Raw genomic sequence first — 21,481 nt, forward strand, 5'->3', positions numbered from 1 at the left:
GTCCCCGAGTCCCAGACTTCATCGCATGGAGGAGATCTCTCCGACTCCTTCAACGGGGGTATTTCTGGCCTGTCTCTGACTCTGAGAGCGGTCACTCCACCGGCTCCGAGAGATGCAAAGCCTCCACCATTGCCAAAGACAACGACTTCACTTCTGGCTTCGAAGTCTCCGGCGGCACAACCGAAGCCAAATTTAGTGCCTCCCAGAATGGCTCCAGAGCATGTGGTGCTGGCTTATCCTGCTTTCCTGGCTCCGGGCTCGGATCTGTCGCATTTTTTTAAATGTGATGTTTGGCTTGTTTGCCAGAGCAGCAAACCCTACTGGTGCGCCTGTTGGCCCCATGGGTACTTTGGCATATTCCCTGGGAGGTTTGCCACCTCACTTTCCCCAGGCAATACTCATGCCTTTCATGCCTATGGCTCCAGGGAGCCTCTTCTGACGCGGAGGTTTTCACTGCCATTGCAGGCTTTGGAGGGACAAGTTCCTCTAAATGGTTCAACCCCAGCGCTCTCTTGTTCCGAACCGGTGCCAACTCGACCAGCTTCGACACCAGCTCCGGTGGACCTCCCTTTGATGCTGATCCCAAAGTCACTAGTGCAGCGTCTGGCACCACCAACACCGCTTCCGAGGATGAGGTCTTGGAGAGAGGCGCAAGGATTGTTGAAGGAAGAGTACCAGGAGGAACATGGAGAGGCTGACGAAGGAGAGATTGTAGATCCTGACCCGGATTTTGAGGGTCTGAAGGAATCTAGTGACATGGACACCTCTCTTGAGTGAGACCTTTTGTCACCAAAGGGCTTACTGACACAAGAGGTGACCACATATCATGTTGTGATTAGAAAGACTGCAGACCTTTTGGAGTTGCCTCTTCCTTCAGCAGAGTTGAAATCTAATATCCTGATGGAGGTGCTCCATTCTCCTTCCTCTATTTCAGAACCTTTACTTCCCTTCAATGAGGCGTTGACAGAGCCTGTTCTTGATGTCTGGCAGAAGCTAATGTCCCCTCCAGCAATTTCCAGGACCATGGCAAGGAGTTACAAGGTAGCTCCGGGGATCCTGCTTTTCTGTCCACCCATCCTTCGCCGGAAAGCTTGGTGGCCCAGAATTAGTGCTCTTCGAGGCTATCTGCAGGTTCCTTCCCATCTACGCCTGTGGATAGGGAGGCAAAGCGCATGGAGCAATCGGCAAAGAAGGTGTTCTCGTTGGGAGTATGACCCTTAAGTCCACAAATACATTTGTATTTTGGGTCACTACATCCATGCCCTCATGGACTCAGCCGGGGAAGTTGTCCCAAAGTTGCCCAAGGAGGTACAAGGGCATTTCTCAGAGGTGTTGTGGAATGTCCAAGCTGCTGCCCCCCAAGTGATACCTTTCCCTCTGATCCCTCCTACGTTTTAGTCCTGTGGTTCGGGATTCTCGCCTGATGTTCAGGCTACATTGCTGGATTTGTCCTTCGATGGATCTCTCCTGTTTAGGACTAAAGCAGATTTGGCGCTGCAGCGCTTTAAGGACAGTAAAGCCACAGCAAGGTCTTTGGGACTTCAATCTCAACTCATGAGCTTTGGGCAGTTCAGCAAGTTTTGTGGCTTTGGAAAAAACTTGGCATTTTGTGCCAGGCTACAGCCACAGCAGCAGCAGCAGCAGGCAAATCACTTGTACAGGTCCTATAGGAGAAAGGGCAGAGGTTGTCTCCCGGGTGCTGCATGATAGCAAGTCACCTCCTCTTCCTCAACTCCTCCAGCTGGTACAGCTGCAAAAGGGTACAATCCTTCCTGATACCAAAAAAGGATGGTCATTTACGACCGATCCTCGACCTCAGGGTTTTTAATTTTTACCTCAAACAGGAGAAATTCAAAATGTTGACCGTGGCTCAGGTTCTTCGTGTACTGGAGAAGGGAGGCTGGATGGTGTTGGTCGATTTACAGGATGCGTATTTTCACATACCTATCCTGAAGTTGCATTGGAAGAATCTTTGTTTTACGGTGGAGTCTCAACATTACCAGTTTACGGTCCTTCCGTTCAGAATTACTTCTGCATCGCGAGTCTTCACAAAAATGTGATGTCGGTGGTGGTAGCTCATCTCAGATGGTCTGGAATTTGTTTTTCCCTGTCCGAACGACTGGCTGCTCAGTGCAAAGTCGCCAGAGATGGTGCTGAATCATTTGCAGGTAACAACACAACTGTTCGAGTTGGGGTTTTCGATAAATGTACCCAAATCCCACCTGGTGCCCTCTCAGCGCATAACACAAAATGGAGCTCTAGGGGCAGAGAACAGGTCGTCCCCCACTCTTAAGTCTCTATACAACAATTGACCTGTTCCCAAGGTGAATATACAGTTCATGCATCTATACCCGTTGTCATCTATTTTTAGACAATCTATACAGCATGTGGTTACACCATCTATGCTACTTATGGGTATGGCTCACCAATTAAGGAGGAAGAAGAAAATCATACGAGGTAGAATAGAAAGAATGAATATCTCTGTAACCCTCCGGTATATGTCTCTAAACACCCAATTGTGGTGAAAAAAGTGTAGAGAAGGAACGAGAATGCCTCACGGTAGCAACACCAGGGAGGTTTAAGCAGGAAGGTACTCGCCTGCTACCTCAAGGTCTCATCAGCTAACCTCGCTCCAGAAATAAGATTGTGTAAAGGAAAAAGAATGGGTAACAACCCAAAAAAAAAAACTAAGTGCTAGGGTGTGTGACAAAGAATAACTTGTGCAAAAATATGTGCACCAAAGGAGACCCCACAACTATATACAGTTCTGAGCTAGATCACACTGGCTTACGATTTTTATTCTATGCTGTGTGTCTGCTCCTATTAAAATGCCGACATGTTTCATTGCCTTTGGGTACACTCACGGCAATTTCTTCAGGGCGTGGGGTATTGTCGCTTAACCCTGCACCTCCGCTTATCTTTTTTTGTATAAAAACACTTCTGTAAGAGACAGGTAGGTGGTCCTTCACATTTTCAGGTTTTGGGGGTTTCCTCAGTTGGACCGGTTTGCCACTCACGAGAATGCGCACTACCCAGCAATCTGCAGTCTCCAGCATCCGATGCGGGAGTGTTGGGGGACACGTTTCAGTTAGATTGGGGCTCACAACTTCTTTAAGTGTTTCCTCCCATACCCTTGATTCCTCAGGTTCTGAGGAACGTTCACCAAGACCGGGCCCAAGCCATATTAATCGTCCCGGATTGTCCGCAAAGGGTATGGTACACAGACCTCCTTTGCCTCTCACTGCACCCTCTCCTGCGTCTCCCTCTCAGGGCAGACCTCCTTTTGCAGTCGCGGGGGCTTCATCTACACCCTCACCACCAGAGATTACACCTTCATTCCTGGAGATTGAGTGGGCAACCTGAGTTCCTTCTCTTTCCAATCAGATGTGGTGGACATTATATTATCCACCAGAAGACACTCCACCAAATCTGTCTATTCTGGCAGGTGAGCCAAGTTTGTTAAATGGTGAGGAGAGAGAACAAACAGGGTTGTGCAGTAGCTATTGTTAAGGACTACTTGTCTGTGTTGTCGGCATTTCTCTGTCTACCAGATCAACCCTAGTTGTTTAAATCTCCCATTGTTATGAGATTCATTAAGGTTCTCACAAATAGGTTTCCTCCCACTCGTTTTATCATACCTCAGTGGGATTTGAAATTGGTTCTCATATTCTGGATGGGTTCACCCTTTGAACCATTACATAGTTGTCCCTTAAGGTTTCTAGCGTTTAAAACTATATTTTTGGTTGCAATCACTTCCTCTAGGAAGGTCAGTGAATTGCAGGCTCTTAGCTCCAAGCCTCCTTTAATATCATTCCATGCGGATAAGATGGTTCTTGGGACCAGAGCTGCTTTCCTGCTTAAGGTGGTCACGCCTTTCCACTTGGGGCAGTCCATCACCTAACCCACTTTCAATCCTCCCCCTCACCCTTCTAAGGAGGAGGAGAGACTTCATCGCCTGGACCCCAAGAGGGTGGTCAGCTTCTACTTGGACAGAAAAAAGGACTTCAAGTTGGACGATTCATTGGTTATGTAGGCAAGAGAAGGCTTTCCACAAGAGAACGCCGTCCAGGTGGCTCATCCTGTGTATCAAGATCTGTTATGCCTTGGCCAAGAGGGAGACTCCTGAAGGTATTTGTGCTCATCCTACCAGAGCTAAGTCGTCTTCTTCGGCTTTGGCTAGAGGTGTCCCTGTGGTAGAAATCTGCAAGGCGGCAACTTGGGCCTGCCTCCACACTTTTGCAAAGCAATATTGTTTGGATTCAGAGGTGAGGTGGGACAGCCATTTTGCATGTTCTGTACTCCAGGATTTTTTGGTATAGGCAGGAAGGCACCCTCCCCCGGGAGCGGGACTGCTTGGGGATTCAATTAAAAGGGTGAGGAATCCACAGGCAAATGTATCCATCAGAAAAACAAGTTACTTATCTTCGGTTACGCTTTTTCTGGTGGATACGATATCTTCCTGTGGACTCCTCATTGACCCACCCATCCCGTTGCCTTGATGTGTATTTTATGTGATTTATGTGATTTATTGTTGAAATCATGTGATACTTGGCACTAGGAAATTATTAAAGAATTTCCTGACTTGGTTGTGTTTTGCATTCTTATGAATATGATGTCTGTTCACCCATTCGCCTTGAAAGCACAGAAAATATGGGTGGAACTGACATCAGCACGCCGATGAGGTCTTCTTATGGCTCCGATGAAGTCACACGGAGTTGCGTGCGGAGCCGCGTTCCATTGTGACGTCCTCGTTGACGTGGTAGAGCTGCGGAGAAAAGTTTCTGTGGAATCCTGCGCATTGGGGTAATTCAAAAGGTGAGGAATCCACAGGCAGACACTGTATCCACCAGAGAAAACAATAATGAAGGTAAATAATTTGTTTGTCAGGTCCGTGGAGACGGGCACTTTGCCTGTTCAGTCCACCAGGACTTTATGGTTTGAGCCAGATTGCAGTCCCACCTCCTGGGAGGTATTGCTGGAGTATCTATTCTAAGGTGAGGAATCTGCAGTTAGAAGGCTCTATCAGAAGAATAAGTTACTTACCTTCGGTAGCGCTTTTTCTGCTATAGACTGTCTTACCACAGTTTCCTCACCGAATCTCCCATCCTCTCTGCTTAGCGAACTGGGCCCTTCACTCTAAAGATCCCATTAGCTACTACACACTGTTTTTTACACAGCTCTAAGCTTTTGGCTTTGAAGTTGTCACAAAAGAAAGTGATGTCAGCGAGTCGGGTGGCGCTTATGTGTATACCACAACTTCACTTCCAGTGCGGCTGGCGCAAAGCCAATCGAGACCACCTACTGGCATGCAGGCGTACTGTTCAAGATGTATTTTTAAATCTAAGGTGAGGAATGTGTGGCTAGATAGTCTCTACCAGAAAAAGTGTTACCAAAGGTAAGTAACTTATTCTTTTCTGTCATTTTAGGTCCACATTATGAGATTTTTATTGTCTGTGGTAACCTTTAATTGTAGTTGACTTTGGTAGGAGGATGCTATAGCATTAGAAATTATGGAAATACAGTGTAAAAGTGCAATTGTGGTGATCCTTGCTCCCAACCCTTCTTGAAGCACGCTTCACAATACCAGCTGCCCCTTATTGTCACTTTTTAGGGTATCAGTTTTAGGTTTTGTCACAGACCTTTGTGAGCCATTCTGATACTTACATTGGCCTTTGAAAAAGCCCATTACTTACCATTGGATAGTTTTGTCACTTATTGTAGGAAGGTGGGATCTGACTGCATGGTTGCACCCACGTTTTTCCTAGTGTTTTGCTGGTTTTCGACTTAGTTTGGCTGGGATCCTGCTATTCAGGACCCCAGCCTATCTGCTTTCCCCTTTAAATTGATTACAAGTACTTTAGGTACACTCCATATTGGGTTCTGGGGTACCCTTATAAGACCCTAGTATATGGTATACTATATACCCAGGGCATAGGTACCCCATAGGCCTACCAGGGGCTGCAGCATGTATTATGCCACCCCTGGGAAGCCATCCAAAATGACACCACAGATCTACTACTGCAGCCGGGGTAAGGTGGTGCATGCACCACTTACTGAGATATAGGTACACTATATCTCTCCATATCACTGCACATGTAAACCTATCAGTCACCCCTATGGCAGGCCTTAACAATCCTGAATGCAGGGTGCTGGGTTTCATGTGAGAGGGTGCCCATGCATGAGCAAAGCCCCTCTGCAACTTTCGGAACCTTTATTCCGGGGTTGTTTGTGATGCAGCCAAACCATATACTCTTAAGTGCATTATAACCAAACGGTAAATGCTAACTTTGGAATGGCTGCATGGAAACATGTCGTGTTTGGTGTCAAACACCTTGGAATCATACCCCCACACCAGTAACTGGGGTGGGAGTATGATCCCACCATTCTAGAGGGAGAGACATTACAGCACCTGTATACCCGGTACCAGCTAACAGAGCCCTGGCATCACAAAATGGATGCTGCCAGCAACAGACACAAGTCTGCCCTCCTGCTGCTGGACGAAACTCCGGCAGGGGAGGCCTGGACAATAGGTTTCCTGTCACAGGGTGGTGTCACCACCTCCCAGACAGGCTTTAGTGTAATGGGGCTGGGTGGGGTGCACTCCAAGAGTGCTTTGTTCAGCACTGGGGGCACATTTGGTGTCCCTGTGAATAGTCCAGCTCAAACCAGTTGCAGGGGCTACCAGCCCCTGCTCTGGCGCGAAACTGGACAAAGGAAATGGGTGTAGCCACTCCTCTTTCCTGACCGTCCCATAGGTGGGTTCCTAGAGTTTGTCCAACCCCTTCCTTGGGTATAAGAAAGGAACCCCTGGCCACAGGACTTTAGATTACACCTGAATGAAACTCTGATACTGAATCCTGGAACTTCGACGATCTACATTGAACTAGATGACTGAAGAATCTCCCTTGGAGTAAAGCAGTTACTCCCCTGCAAGGCAGGCACCAAAGACGCATCTGTCCGGTTTGCATCTCCGAAGCTCCCGCCGGACTCCGAAGAATTTTGCAACACAGGAGGTGGGTTTCCGTGGTCTCTGAGGTCGATCTGTGCACTCAGCAATTCTGAGGCCTGTATCCCTCGTGGAAGACCGTGCAACCCGAGCCCGTGGACACCGCGACTATTTGCAGAAGCATCAGCTTTCCAGCGACATATGCAGCTGAGCTTTGGGTTACTTGTAGCCCTGACCCCCAGCAAAATTTGCACCGAAGATTTCCTGCTTACACTCCATGAGTGTTCCGTCAGCACGCCCTTTGTGTTTTCTCTCGAGGTCCATTTGTGATCCCTGGTCCGTCGACTGGTGGGTCCCTGCGAAGGCAACTTTACTTCTAATTGGGCTTACCTGGTTGCTCCAGGCGTGCCCTAACTCTCCATTGCTTGGGGAGTCCCCAGGACCTTGCTGGTCCACACCGAAGCATCTATTCTCTTCCTGCGTGGGTTGCTGTTGCCAAGGCTTGTTGGGTCCAATCCGGGCACCGACACCGCAGCACTCGAAATCCTTCGTGGGACAGCTCGAATCCAGCTCCTGGTCGTCGTCGACGCCTCCTGGTCCTCGTGGCTGCAGAGTCAAACTTCACCTCTTCGCACCTGAAACACCCGACATCGGTGGGCATTCGTCTATCGTGCCCCGGGTCACTGCCAAGTTACCCAGATTCTGTCCCCTCTGCTTTCAGATTCTTCTGATCTTCGATCCAGGCTTGGATCACACTGGACACTTTTCTCCTTTCAAGCAGATCGCCATTGAAATCAACGACTATTCCCGACACCATTTGACACCTATGCACCCGGCTTCCCTGGGTGAGGTAACTCGAGTATTCCGGTGCTCCCGTGGGTGCTGGCCCTAGAACCCCCTAAGTCTAAAGGGGTTTGCTCAAAGTCCTCTCCTAAGTGTCCTTAACTTCTAAAATTCCAACCGCGACATTCCCATAGAATAGTACGGGGCTCGCGGCTGTGTTCCCACACTGCACATGTCCCCCGTCGGTCTCCTGTGTCACTACCTTGGGTGGTTCCTTGAGGTCCCAGCGATTCTATGTGCTCTAGGCACTGTGTCTAGTCAAGTCGTGGCTCTTATACCACTTTCTTAATATATGGTTTGATCCGCCCCTAGGGCCCATTGTATATTGTGCTATTTACTGTCGTTTTAGAACTGTAGTATTGTGTATCTTGGACTCTAATCTCATAAAGAGGTTAGTAGTGAGTGTTTAGAAATAAATACATATATTTTATATATACCTTGTGTGGTTCTCCTTTCATTTAGTGATTCAAGAAGTTATAATCTGGTAAACCTAGCTGCTTTACACTCCTTCAGAACTCAGCCTGAAAGCTGCTCTCCATAGCTACCACTAGGATAGCTTTCAATAAAGGTTGTCTTTAAACCTATCATCAATAATAGTTGTTTGGACTGGTGCAAGGTGCCCACTATCACTAGTGGACAGCATATGCCAGGCCAACTTCTCGCACTCATTTGCTTACTTCGTATTTAGTGACCTTTCTTCCTCTTTTGTTTGTTCCTTCCCTGGAGCATAGCTTCTTTACCATCCTTTTGATTGGATGTATTGTGTCCTTCAACAACTCCTCAACAGAGCATTTTATGGAAGTGTATGTATATTCTTTCTCTCTCTACCTCCGTATAGTGTTTCTCCCTTGCATATCAGCCCCCATACTCTCCCTGTTGGCCCCTCCCAAGCTTGTTTGTTGTTTTTTCCGCACCTCCCTGTCCCGCTTCGCTTGTGTTTCTTTTTATAATGTATCGGTTCCTGCTCCCTCTTACGTTTCAGTCCCCTGCTACCTCTTTCGATGTAGTTTAAATTATTATTTAACACCGCTCCACATTACTTGCACCACTTGGCAGCAGTTACTTTTTAACACCACACCCCCCTGCAGGGTACACCGCTGCTTCCCATCGCGCCCCTGTACCTTTCCACCCCTCTGCATCACATTTTTTTTTATTTCTTCCTGTTTTTAGGAGGGTCTGGCAGCTGCAATTGGCTTCCAGGCTGTTTTTTTCTTTAAAAAAAATGGGAGCTTTGGCACACTTTAAAACGTTTTTTGTGTTTGTTTACTGCTCCATGACGTGGGTCTCACATTTTACATGCACATTTTTCATTAGATAAGCTTTCTATGTTTATTTATTTTTGTTGCTGATGCTCTTCTTAACCTTTTTAGTTTCTTTGCTGATAATGAGCTTTAAATAAAGACGTATTGGCTTTGCCTAGGTTTTTTTTTATAGCCACCCCACTCATTGAAATCTTCTTAACTCTCAGCTAAACGTTTTGTGTTCGCAAATGCTTTTTCAAGGTTTATTAAATTAAACATTTGAGGTGTCATCGTTTAATTTATATTTTGCCATGGATGTTCATTGCATTCTTTCTATTCATATTGTATGTTCTACTAGTCTTCTGTCTTACGTTGATTTTGTTTGTCTTCGAGTATTATTTCTGACAAAATCACGCCACCCCAGGAGTAGCAATCGTCTCAGATGCATCCCTTCTCGGTTGCAGAGTTCGTCTGTAAAATACAACGGTCAAAAGTTCTCACTCCCCAGCTGTACATATAAATATGTTGGAACATTTCTGGGATATAAACATAATATTAGTAAAAATGCTCACAATAATTGATATTAATAGAGTACTGATATTGGTAGTGATAATAACAGTCCTACTATTAATAAGGAGCCTCCGCTGCTTTCCTTGCTTCCCTCAGGTGAAGTCTCGCGTGGCCTTTGGGAAGCCTTTAGCTGAACAGGGGACCATCATGGCAGACATTGCTAAATCCCGGGTAGAGATTGAGCAGGCGCGCTTACTAGTACTGAAAGCGGCGCATCTGATGGACACCGTTGGAAATAAGGTATGTTGAGCAGTTGTGCCTTGGGTCACATGTATTCTCATCCTGCACGTGGCCCTTCGCTCTGTGTTGATTGTTCATGTTTCCAGTTGTGCGCATGTGCCGCAGGCCGCGTGCCATAGTCATGGAGCACATGTTAAAGACTAAATACAGTTTTTTGTATGTGAGTTTTAGGGTAGGGTTCTTTTTTTGGGGTAACATTTTGCATGCTTGGAGGGACTGGGCATACATGTTGGGGAAACGCTGTGTTCACTTTGTCGAAGTCAGTGTGTGAGTAACGTGTTGGAGGTAACGTGTTGCCTTGCTTATGAATTATAAGAGCACTGGTGGGGACATCCCCCAGCATGTATTGGGCTCAGCGGAGGGTTGGTAGTTCGCTCCCAGACATTAAGCTTGGGCGATCAAAGACGGTGGACCTCTGGGCCATACATGTGTTCCTCTTTACAGAACAGAGGAAGATGGAGAGAGCACAACACAGCTCCACACTCGGGTCTGTTACACTGCATGCAGGGGCAGACCAGTGCCAGGACTTTACAGAGCGCCACTCTTCCAGACAACCCTTTGATGCTTGAAAATGTCACACCACATATCTGCACTGCTTTAGCCAAACGGAAGTATTTTATGCATTATGGGAAATGCATTAACTCCTTTGTCTGTGTACCTCCAGCGCCTGTCTTTACAAGCAGTGCTGCTTGTTTTTACTCTAAATAAACTGCATCATCAACAAATCGTAAGTCGTGACTGCAAAGGTTGAACATTAAATAAGAAAAAATGAGGACAGGTTCCTTGGTTAACAAAAAAAACCAATTTGCTTAGCCGATAGGCGTGGTCTAAATGTGCTAACGTATACAGAAAGACAAATGAGAGCGAGCCAGTAAGAACATATAGAGAGGGTTACAATTGTAAAGTAGTTCCTAATGCAGTTCAATGCAGGTGTAAGGATACTGCCAGTCAATAGCATTAGATGACAGGTTAATATGCCAATGGGCTGAGCCAAAACTAGACTGTCAAAGTGGCAAGCCATTGGTTGAAAGAGGCTGATTGGAGGGGGCGGACCCATAGCCCATTGTTTGTATAGTGCTGACTATAGGTCTGTTTGACAGCTGCGCTATCAAAAGTCAGCCCTAACAATTGAAGGCAATCCTAACACTGCAAAGCAGGAAACTCCTTCTTAACCGTTTTATTGTTGCATCTTGTTCCATCATTTCCTTTCCACCTGCCTTGGTTTCATGTCACACTGCTCCGCTGACTTACCTAAATAGAGCACCTGTTTGTCCTGCGGTTAGAAGTAGTAATTCACTAGTACCTACATGACAATTAAGGCACTTAAAGATTTTAAAATACTCCTTTGTTGACCTCTTCGTGGTCCCCTTCTTGCCTATGGGTTTCTTTTGTTATCTTACTGAGCACTTAAAACCTATTCACATTTGCATCACAGCACTTTATAAATCTGCTAATTGAAAAAATACATATACCAACAATAATGGTTCCATGGTGAGATTACCAATTAAGGAAAGCGTTGTTTTTTTCCTATATAATGATGACTGAAGTACTCAGTTTAATGTCTGCTTTAATCTTACAACTTTATACAGGCAGCTGCCTTGGAAATCGCCATGATCAAAACGGTAGCACCATCTATGGCCCAACAGGTGATTGACCGTGCCATGCAGGTAAGAGCACGGTGCAGTCAATGCCCTTTCCCACCTATTTTTCAGTCCTACTCTCATTTATAACTTTCAGCAAGACTATTTGTTTGAAATTGTGTACAATGTAAGCTGAGTTTATAGCAGTGATGGAAGTTACGGGGTTGGCCAACCTGTGGAAGTGGTTGCAGCAATGAGTTAAATGTATTAAAGGAAATAGCCTTTAGGTTGTATGTGAAAGGGTTAAAGCGAGGGGAATTCAGAAAACATGAGGTTGGCTGAAGAACACTACTTTAGAAAACAGCAATTATTTTGTCTGTGTTCAGCAGTAAGAATTTCGAATATTTCTTGTTTTGAACAGCAGATCAAGGCAGAAAATAAGGCACATTAGAAGCACCTGTGATGCGAAGAAAATATACGTAAAATATGAGTAAATAGTGGCAGCAGAAACCAAAACCGATATAAGGTAGGAAGGGGGTAAGCAGGCGGGAGTGCATGTGACCAGGGAGCGGTTTTATAGTACGCAGGTGAGATCAGGACGGAAAACATGTGGGCTTAAGAGACCAAGCTGCCACGCAATAACATGCAGGGTGAGGGCCAACCTCGAACATTGTAAGCAAGGAACAAAAAGAAGAGGAAACGTTTCAAGTGTCCTGAATACATAATTGTTGGTTGATTAACTTTTATGCAGAGGTAACAAAATAAAACAGTGTTACAGTTTGTGAACTTTAGAATTGAGAAAGCCGCCTTCGATATCGGTTGGCTAATCCTCTATGTCTGTTGCTTTTCTTACCTCTTACCTCGATCAGCGCCAAGAGGATTACTCTGTAGCTTAGTCGCCATCTGCTAGAATGTGCCAGTAGATCCGCCAGATCCTCATCCCAAGGGACAGAGACTCTTCTACGTCAGAGAATTATTACCCATGTAGACCTGTTTCCAGAATGGAAACTGCCCTTGAGAACCACCTGGCTATTTTCAGCATGTTTTAAAGCAAATCGTTTCTAGAATGAACAGGTACGTTGTGCCAGGTAGTTCCTTTTCCCCAGCAGCACCTCTTCTTCCAAACTCAGACTTCAAGCTGTAGCTCCAAGCTGATTACTACCCACCCTATACCACCCATGGGGTCACATGCAAATGGTTAAGTTGCACTAAGCCGCAGAAGAGCTGGTGCACATTATCTGAGTTTCTGGGGTAGGCTTGCAAAACGTTTCTGACTAAAGCTGCCTTTGGAAGATGCCAAATCCATTTCTACAATGGAATCCATACATACACATTTGTTTGCTTTGCTGTTTCTTTTTTAAATTAGCAAAGAAATATGTTAGTTGGATGTACTCCATTGCAGTGATCCTTTTCTATTATGTTTGCTCTTCAGATATAAACCAATTTTACGTATTTAAATGTCAAAAGTAAAGCGCACTTACACACTTTATGTGGCACTTTCTTCCCAGTAGTTGATGTCATGAAAAAATGCTCATGGACATTTAGACCTGCAGTATATAGACTTGATATCCTTTGATGCATTGGAGAAGTTGCCATAGTACAGGGACACAAGGGCCCAATTGACAAACTGCATTTTGTACTTCGTGATGTAGTATTACAGTAGCACTACTGACGTACTACGAAATGCAACTCAGAAACCTACAGGTGGAGAGTGAAGATCTCCACCTCTGCCTTTGAAGTGTATTGATTATTGTGTTTTTTTTTTTTTTTTTAAACCATTTATTACAAGTCTTAAGAGTATACAAGTATGGGCCTACAACCATCCGGCCGGCCGCTAGCAATGATAGGAACATACGACATACATTTATGGAACACATGGTGTTACGGAGGAGCATTTCTCAGTAGGTAACAACGTCAAAAGCCACATCATCCAGACCCCATTATGCGGTTTCATTTTAAATTAAGAACAACAAGAAAACCACACCCACAAGGCAACCCACAATCGAAAATAGCAGCACGTGCTCCCCTAGAGGGGGGATCCCAACTATCCACAGAAGTCTAAAGAGGGGGAAGAGAACAGAGCGAGGACTGGGGGAACCCAATGCCCGGCATCGGGGGAATGAGCCGGCTAAGGGGATGGGGCTGGCGAGGTATCAGGCAGCAACGGTGGTGCACAGATACCCCCGAGGTAGGCGTTCCAGGGGCCCCATACTTTCACCCATGTCGCAGGCTTACCCCTCGCCACATACACCACATTTTCTCGAAACATGCACCAGTCCATGTGCTCTTTCCAGGCCGAGACCGTCGGGGGCCTCTGGGATCCCCACAGTTGAGCAATATCACGCTTGGCTATCATATATCCCAGAGTCACCCACCACGTCTGCGGCACAGCGTAATCAGTCGGTTCCCACACATTCAAAAAGCATCTCCTCGCTTCAGGCAACAGCGCCACATGCGTAACCAGTCGCAGCACCTCATGTACACCACGCCAGAACCCCTCCACCTCCGGGCACTCCCATAAAATATGCAGAAAGGTCCCCAAAGCACCACACCCACGCTTACACAACCCATCTCCAGCATAGCCCATACGCAGAAGCTTTGGCCCCGTCATGTAGACCCGGTGGAGTATCTTGAGCTGGACGAAGCGAAGGCGAGCCGGTATGGCCACCTCCTTCGGGGAGGCCACCGCGGAGGTCCAGTCCTCGTCGTCCAACTCCAGCCCGTCGGCAACCCAAGCCGCACGAAGGGCAGTCAACAGGCCCGAGCGGTCGTTTATCAGCTTTTTGTATATCAGTGAGATCGTGCTGTCCGGGACGTGCCCATCCAGCATTCTATCCTCCAGGGGGGAATATTCCGGGATGGAGGCAACGTCCGAGAAGACGGAGCCCAGCGCATGACGGACCTGCAAATACCGAAAGTATTCACTGCCCTGCAACTGAAATTCCGTCTGCAGCATATCGAACGTTTTAAATCCTCCCCTCGTCCAGAGATCCCCCACTTTACTGATACCTATTATGTCCCACTTCTCAAAGCCGTTAGAGGTCCACAGGGAACCTAACCGCTCAGACGCGTATAGTGGTGACGCCCAGGTCAAACGGTCCTTCCACCCCATAGCTGCATTGGCCGCGTGCCAGACTTGCACCATGACACGCGTGGGGCCCGTCAGACGAGCGTCGGGCGCGCTAGAATAGAGCGCTCGATTGTAGTCGCCACCTGGCAGGAGCATCTTGTCCATTTCGAATGCCGGGTTTAAGGCGGGCCCGTATAGGCCATGGTTAATTGCAGCGAGCTGGGAGGCCCAATAGTACCGTTTAATATCCGGGAGGGCAATCCCCCCGTCATACCATGGGAGCGTCAGCTTCGCCAGGGCAATACGCGGTCTCCCGTCCCAGAACAGGCGGCGTTGCAGACTCTCCACCTCACGGAAGTAGCGCGCCGGGACTAAGTCCACAGTGTTCTGCAAAGCGTACAGAAAACGCGGCAGAGACATCATCTTGAACAATGCCGCCCGGCCGAGCGGCGAAAGCGGCAGGCGCCGCCAGCGTGTGACATCTACCCGCAGGCGCTGGAGGGGGGGAAGCAGGTTCCGTTCATACCGGGCCTCCGGGTCCAGAGTAATGAAGACACCCAGGTACCGAAATCCCTGCGGGGCGATCTGGATCGGACAGCCCCGAGGGAGAATAGGAGCCTCCCCAGAGAGTACATACACGCACGATTTAGCCCAGTTGATGACGAGACCGGAGTTACGACCAAACGAATGTAAAACATCAACCAGCACTATAAGAGATTTACGTGGGGAGGCTAGATACAGAAGGATGTCATCAGCGTATAGGGATACGCGGTCCTCATACTCGGGGGTCCAACGGAGACCACGGATGGAAGGCTCCCACCGCAGCCACTCCGCCAGGGGCTCCAAGGCAAGCGCAAAAAGAAGCGGCGACAAGGGACAGCCCTGTCGCGTGCCCCGGCCCAGCTCAAACGGGGCCGATACTCTTCCGTTCACGGCCACCTGCGCCAATGGGCCCGAATACAACAATTTGACCCAACTGATGAATCCTGGGCCAAATCCAAACTTCGCAAGCATCGCCCAGATGTATGGCCACTCAAGCGTGTCAAACGCCATGGTGGCATCCAAGGACGCCAAAATGGCCGGTTCCCGTATAAATGGGACGCGCGCGAGCACCCCATGCAAACGCCGCAGGTTAAGGGCTGTGTTGCGATGGGGAATAAAGCCAGACTGGTTCTGATGAACCAGATCTCCCACCACACCGACCAGCCGATTGGCCAGTACCTTGGCGAGAATTTTGGGCTCCGCATTCAGTAGTGAGATAGGCCGATAGGAAGTAACCCGGTCCCGAGGTCTCCCTTCCTTGTGGATCACCACGATTGTAGCCAGACGCTGGTCAAGCGGGAGGGAGCCCAGCGAGTGGGCCGCCAGGAACATTGCGCGGAGGTGAGGCGCCAATGTATCCGGTCGCAGCTTATACAACTCGATAGGGATACCATTCGGGCCCATGGCCTTGCCAGAAGCGACCGAGCGTATGGCGAGGGCGATTTCGTCGGAGGTGGGAGCGGCGTCCAGCAACACCCTGTCCTCCCTGGAAAGGGAAGGCAGCGCGATATCCCTGAGCAGGGCACGGGAATCCTCTTCAGAGCAAGAAGAGACCGGGGAATACACCTCGCGGAAATAATCCGCGAAACAGGAGACAATTTCTTCTGGCTCAGTTACACACCCACCATTCGTTTTCTCAATCAGCGGGACCACACGATTCGCTCTCTCCTTTTTATCCAACCACGCTATCAGTTTACCAGCCTTATCACCCACATCATACAGTCGCCCCTGTTGCTCTCTACTAAGGCCCCTGGCCGCCTCCGTAACGAGGGCCCTATAAGCCGCTTGTTTGAGCTGGAGGACATGTAGTGCAGCATCCATCACCCCATCTTCTAGATTACCCTCCAACTCAGCTATTTCAGCCTCCACCCGGGTCACCTCCTCCCGCTCGCGCCTCCGGGCGTGGGAAATAAGGGATAGGGCCTCCCCTCTGAGTACTGTTTTGAAGGCCTCCCACAGGGAGATAGCCGAAGGCACTGACCCCACATTCTCATCAAAATAGCGCTGGAGGGATTTAATCAAGTCAGCGCGAATGGTGGGGTCGCGCAGGTACCAGGAATTAATTGGGACCACCCTGCTCTCACCCCTCGGAAAGACATCGAAATGTAACAGAAGCGGGGAGTGGTCCGAGATACCCCGTGCCAAGTGGCGCACCTCCCCCACCCTCCCGACATAGGCCGCCGGGACAAGGACATAATCAAGCCGTGAGAGACTACCATGGGCCCCCGAGTGGAAAGTGTACTGCAGCTGCGTGGGATGTTTTAAGCGCCAGCAGTCCACCAATCCCAGTGTATCCAAGAGGCCGGATAGCCACTCCTGTGCCCGGGGGAGGTCCCTAGGGGGGTGACGATCCACAGTCCCAGAAACCACCGCGTTGAAATCCCCCCCCCACCACCAGAAGCCCCCCCGGAAGGCCAAGGAGGAGGCGCCCCAGGTCTGCAAAGGTGGTCGACTGCAACCCCGGTGGGACGTACACTGACACAAAGACAACCACTTTGCCCTCCATTCTCCCCACCAAGACAGTGTAACGTCCCCTATCATCGTGGAGCACCTCATCAATTTCTAACGGGAGCGAGTTCTTTACCATGATACCCACACCCCTTGATTATTGTGTTTTTAATACTGCACTTAGTTAAAAAACAAAATAAAACTTTATAACTTGTTCTAAAAAGTATTTACATTGATTGCAGATTTGTAACCACTTTTACTTAAACAAAAATAAAATATTGGTGAGGATGGGCAAGTTTTTAAAATGTATATAATAGTTAGAGATTAAATTAATATTTGAAATATTTAATGCACATTTAAATATAAGAATTTATGAGCTTGTTTATTTCATTAGTTCAAGTTTAATAGTGTTTTTTAGATTAATTTTACATTTAAATATTTGTAAATATTTACAAAAAGTTCCTACACTTTCCTAAAAGTAAATCACCAGCAGGTGAAAAGTTACTAATTAATAACTTTACATTTGTAAAATCAGTTTTAGAGGCCCTAATTAGAGGGGTTGGAATCACAAATGTCTACACCTAGGAGTACAACTCCACTCAAAATTGTGAGTAGCAAAAAACAAAGTATAGCGTTACACCTAGTTACAGGAGTAGATCGACGCATGTGTAAATTTCCTCATGTAAATTTACTTTTTTGGATTTAGTCCACAGTACTGGACACAGCTTGTGAATTTTCGTAAACTTCTTCAACAGAACCACTCTGCACAGGGATTGCACAGTGTTGCAAGTGTAGTTCTATGGCAGTCTAAAACCATGTCTCTAGTGCGTCATTCACTCAACTTTGTTTAATTGCATCAGCCTTAGTGATACAGCTGGCCCATGTCCCTTTTACTGAAAGCCAAGGTTACTAGTGCCTTATCAGCTACTATAAAGTTAATCAATTAGGCCCCTCTTTTGTAAAGGAGCCCTTGCTAAATGTGGAATGCTAATTTCTCAAATCACGTCGGGCTGCCTGGAAGACCTAAACTTGAGACAGACCACACGATCCTGATAAGTTCTTCTGCATCTTAATTTAACCTCCTGTGGACTCCCTCTTGGTTTCAGATTTATAAATAGGTCACACTCTGGCATGTGTCAGGCAATCAATTTCTATAGGAATAAATTGTTCTTAAAGCACTGAGCTGACACTGTACTTGATCAGTCCACCCTAGAGACATCCATGTAAAGCTGTTAGTTGCCACTACTAAACCTATTCAGTGGCATTGATTAAAATGATGGCAAGTAAATGTAGCATAACATTTAGGGATGAAGGACAACCGATTTGTAATGTATCTTGCCCTTGGTTTCACTCTACATAGAAGAGTAAAGGTAGTACTTCTCTGGATCAGTACAGGGTGTCGAGGGTTGCTTCATTTAACCATATGAGTTGGACACAGTATCAGGAGCTCAATCTTACCATACATGCCAACCCTTCCTATTCAGGCAGGGGACTACCGATTTCAAGGCTAGTCATCCACCTCCCAATTCCTGCATTCAAAAACCCGAATCCTCGGCAGGCTTTAGCCGGGACTGGTCTAGTGAGACTCATAGTATTCACTGCCTGTAAACTGCTCCTGCAGGCCATTGTACAATATTTCTGTCACAGACTTTCTGCCTGTGCTTTCTCCATGCTCCTGACATGTAAGAAAGGGACATAAACATGTATCTGTGTTTCTGATATCCGATCCTGCAGCAGAACATTAAGACCCACACATGACAGTAGACCTAATTCAGGCCTTGATAGAAGTCAATGGGAGAAACATTTCCCAATAATTTTTTTCAAATCTCCCACTTTTAATTTCTAAAATGTTGGCATATATGAAGGGCTGCACTCCTCCTGCATGCTTGGGCAAAGAAGCTGTAGTTCTCTTCCTCTTGTACATGCAGGCAAACCACCGACTTTGTCTTTTGATGGAGAGCGAAACTTCAGTACCACATTAGGCATCACCCTCAAGAAATTGTGTCCCCACTGTTACATCTATGGGATTATGGTAATTTCAACTGTATGGTGACCATTGACGGAGCGAAGCCTTTGCACATAGAAAACCCCAAATTGTTTAGGTGGATGATCCACCTAAAGACAAGGCTGGGTGTAGGGACAGGTTAGTGTCTGCTTTCAAAATTTAAATCAGCTAACCTCCAAACGTCTGCTATAATGGATTTTTCATTAATGTATGAGCTTTAAATGTTCTCAGTCGTCAGGGTTGGAATCCTCACCATGCTCAAAAAATAACAGCTTAAAAAAATTGCAAACTAACATTTAAGCTGTCGTTGATCCCTCTTATTTAAGTGTGGGTTTACAGCCAGTGAGTGATCCTTATCTCCAGTCCCAAAAGGAGTGAGTCACAAGTTGAGCACTTAAAAAATAAGTTTCACTTTACAAAAGTATTATACGTCCCTATAGGCTCTGCAGTATAATCTATTTAGCTTTAGCAATATAACAGGCTGTTCACCCCCTGTTACCATGATAACATTCTTGCTCTTCATAACACAAGAAATAGTCTACTTGAACATTGTCAAAATTCTAACCTCTTGAATGTCTACCTTGCCATTTACTGCCATTTTTCCAGCCAGTATGTGAATGAATGGGACTTCCGTCTGTTCTTCCTATTCAGAAACCATATGTCTTGAAACAGAAGATTTATGTTCATAAATGGAGGTTCATACCTTTCTTCTGATGAAGGGACAGATAGTGTTTCTTTTCACTGTTCTGTAAGAATTACGTCTCTCTTATGGTTGTTGTGGACTTAAACATAAGGTCTTTCGCACACATCATTTAAGGAAGAAGACAAAACGTTGAAACATCTTGAAAGGGAGAAGTTTAAAGTCTGTTGTCTGATTAAGGCCTTCTCCATTAAATCCCACCAGATTTTGAGAATCTGTCCACATCTTTTTCGAGGGCATGATTTAAAAATTACATATGTCATTGAACCAACATCGATGTCCATGCTCCAACAACAACCTATTAAATAAACCCCAAGCCAGCCTCAGGTTGAAAAAGTGCCAAGTCATCCACCCTTCAATTGTAGATGTCATAAAAATAAAATTTCTTTATTACACACTTAATGCCACACATGCAGTATGTAAGAGGCAGACTCTATGTAACTGGCGCTGGGGCTACTGTGCCTCAGGATGCCACTAAACCTTCTGTTCCCCATCGAGTGTCCCACCTTTGCATTAGGTGGGCCTCCTTGTGGGTTGAATTGACACAAAACACATGAATGAAGGCTCGTGCAGATTACCCATTTTCCATGTGGAAGGACTCCGTTTAATACAGTCACAAATTTTCAGCTTGTATAGTCTTGCCACATGCAGATCTTTCTCAACCATGGCACGTACTCGTCAGTCTCTTCTCAGTGTTATTCTCTGGCTAGCAACCTACAGCTAGTAAGGGTCAAAGGACTACCTCTACCCTGTTGACCGATTTCAGACCATACTGCTTCAGCTCCCTTGTCTGAGGTATTCATCTGTACTGTGAATGGTAGACTGTGGTCAGGGATCTTCAGTAAAGGTGCATTGCACAGTACTCTCTTCAGGTCCTCAACAGGTTTTTGACACTCCTCAATTAAAATAATCTTCTCGGGCTGTTTCTAGGATGTCAAAGGGTGCCAATATGGTTCCTTGAAAGGCTCTTTTTTGTGTAAGCATGGTGAGCACCTCCTGTTCAAATATGGAAACGAACCTTGGTATCCAATGGGCAAACCTTCCCATTACCCACCCAGTGCCCATTGTAGACTACAGTGTACTGCCCCACCTGGCACTTGGTTGCCCTCAAGGTCAGCTTCGCTCTCTGCATCCTGACTAACGCATGTTCTAGGTGCATCATCTGGTCTTCCCTTAAATTGCTAAACACCGCAATGTCATCCAGTTTGGCCACACAAAACCCTCCTAACCCTGATAGAACTTAATTCACTTGGCTCTGGAAAGTGATAATTTTTCAACCTAAAGGGCATTACCTAAAACTGGAAAATCCCCTTTGGTGTTGAAAATGAGGTCTTCTCCTTATTCTCTAAAGCTCTCAACACCAAAAACTTGATGATATAACACTCCTTCATCAGCACTCGGCAAGCCTGAGGATTTTTCATCGCTTGACCCATGTATTGCACCGTCACCTTCCTGAGGCCAGTCACGTATAGTTCACCACACCCACCTCCTTCTCTGGTCAAGGTGAGTGAGCTGTGTACTAGTCTCTTGGGAAAGAAACCCATTCCCTTCTGTGAAGTCTCCCCATAAGCAAATAAGAGACGTGGCAGGAGAAGGTTCCCCTTCCTTCTGAGTTTCTCTGTTAGAGTGCCCATCATGCTCTTAAGGGTTTTGTTTAGGCCTCTCCACTTACAAATTAATTTATGGATAGTACAATGTGGAGAGGTGGTAGGTCCCACTAGCTTGCAGCTAAATCTCTGTCAGACAGGAGGAGGTAAAGTAGATTCCTCAGTCATAAATAACAATCTTTGGAAATC

At 46.7% G+C, this 21,481-nt stretch overlaps 1 protein-coding gene across 8 annotated transcripts in view; it reads left to right on the forward strand.

The window, feature by feature from the left end:
- Positions 1 to 21,481, forward strand: part of ACAD10 (acyl-CoA dehydrogenase family member 10) — a 482,886-nt gene that overhangs the window by 438,064 nt on the left and 23,341 nt on the right. For 6 of the 8 annotated variants that reach the window (XM_085633523.1, XM_085633522.1, XM_085633520.1 and 3 more), the window contains 2 exons: positions 9,697 to 9,840; positions 11,430 to 11,507. In XM_085633523.1, coding sequence (XP_085489649.1) covers positions 9,697 to 9,840; positions 11,430 to 11,507 — 222 coding nt within the window. The remainder of the gene's footprint in view (positions 1 to 9,696; positions 9,841 to 11,429; positions 11,508 to 21,481) is intronic. The other 2 variants (XM_085633524.1, XM_085633519.1) reach the window with 1 other exon arrangement.

Source organism: Triturus cristatus, chromosome 11 (genome assembly GCF_964204655.1).
Source record: "Triturus cristatus chromosome 11, aTriCri1.1, whole genome shotgun sequence".
Classification (NCBI taxonomy): domain Eukaryota; kingdom Metazoa; phylum Chordata; class Amphibia; order Caudata; family Salamandridae; genus Triturus; species Triturus cristatus.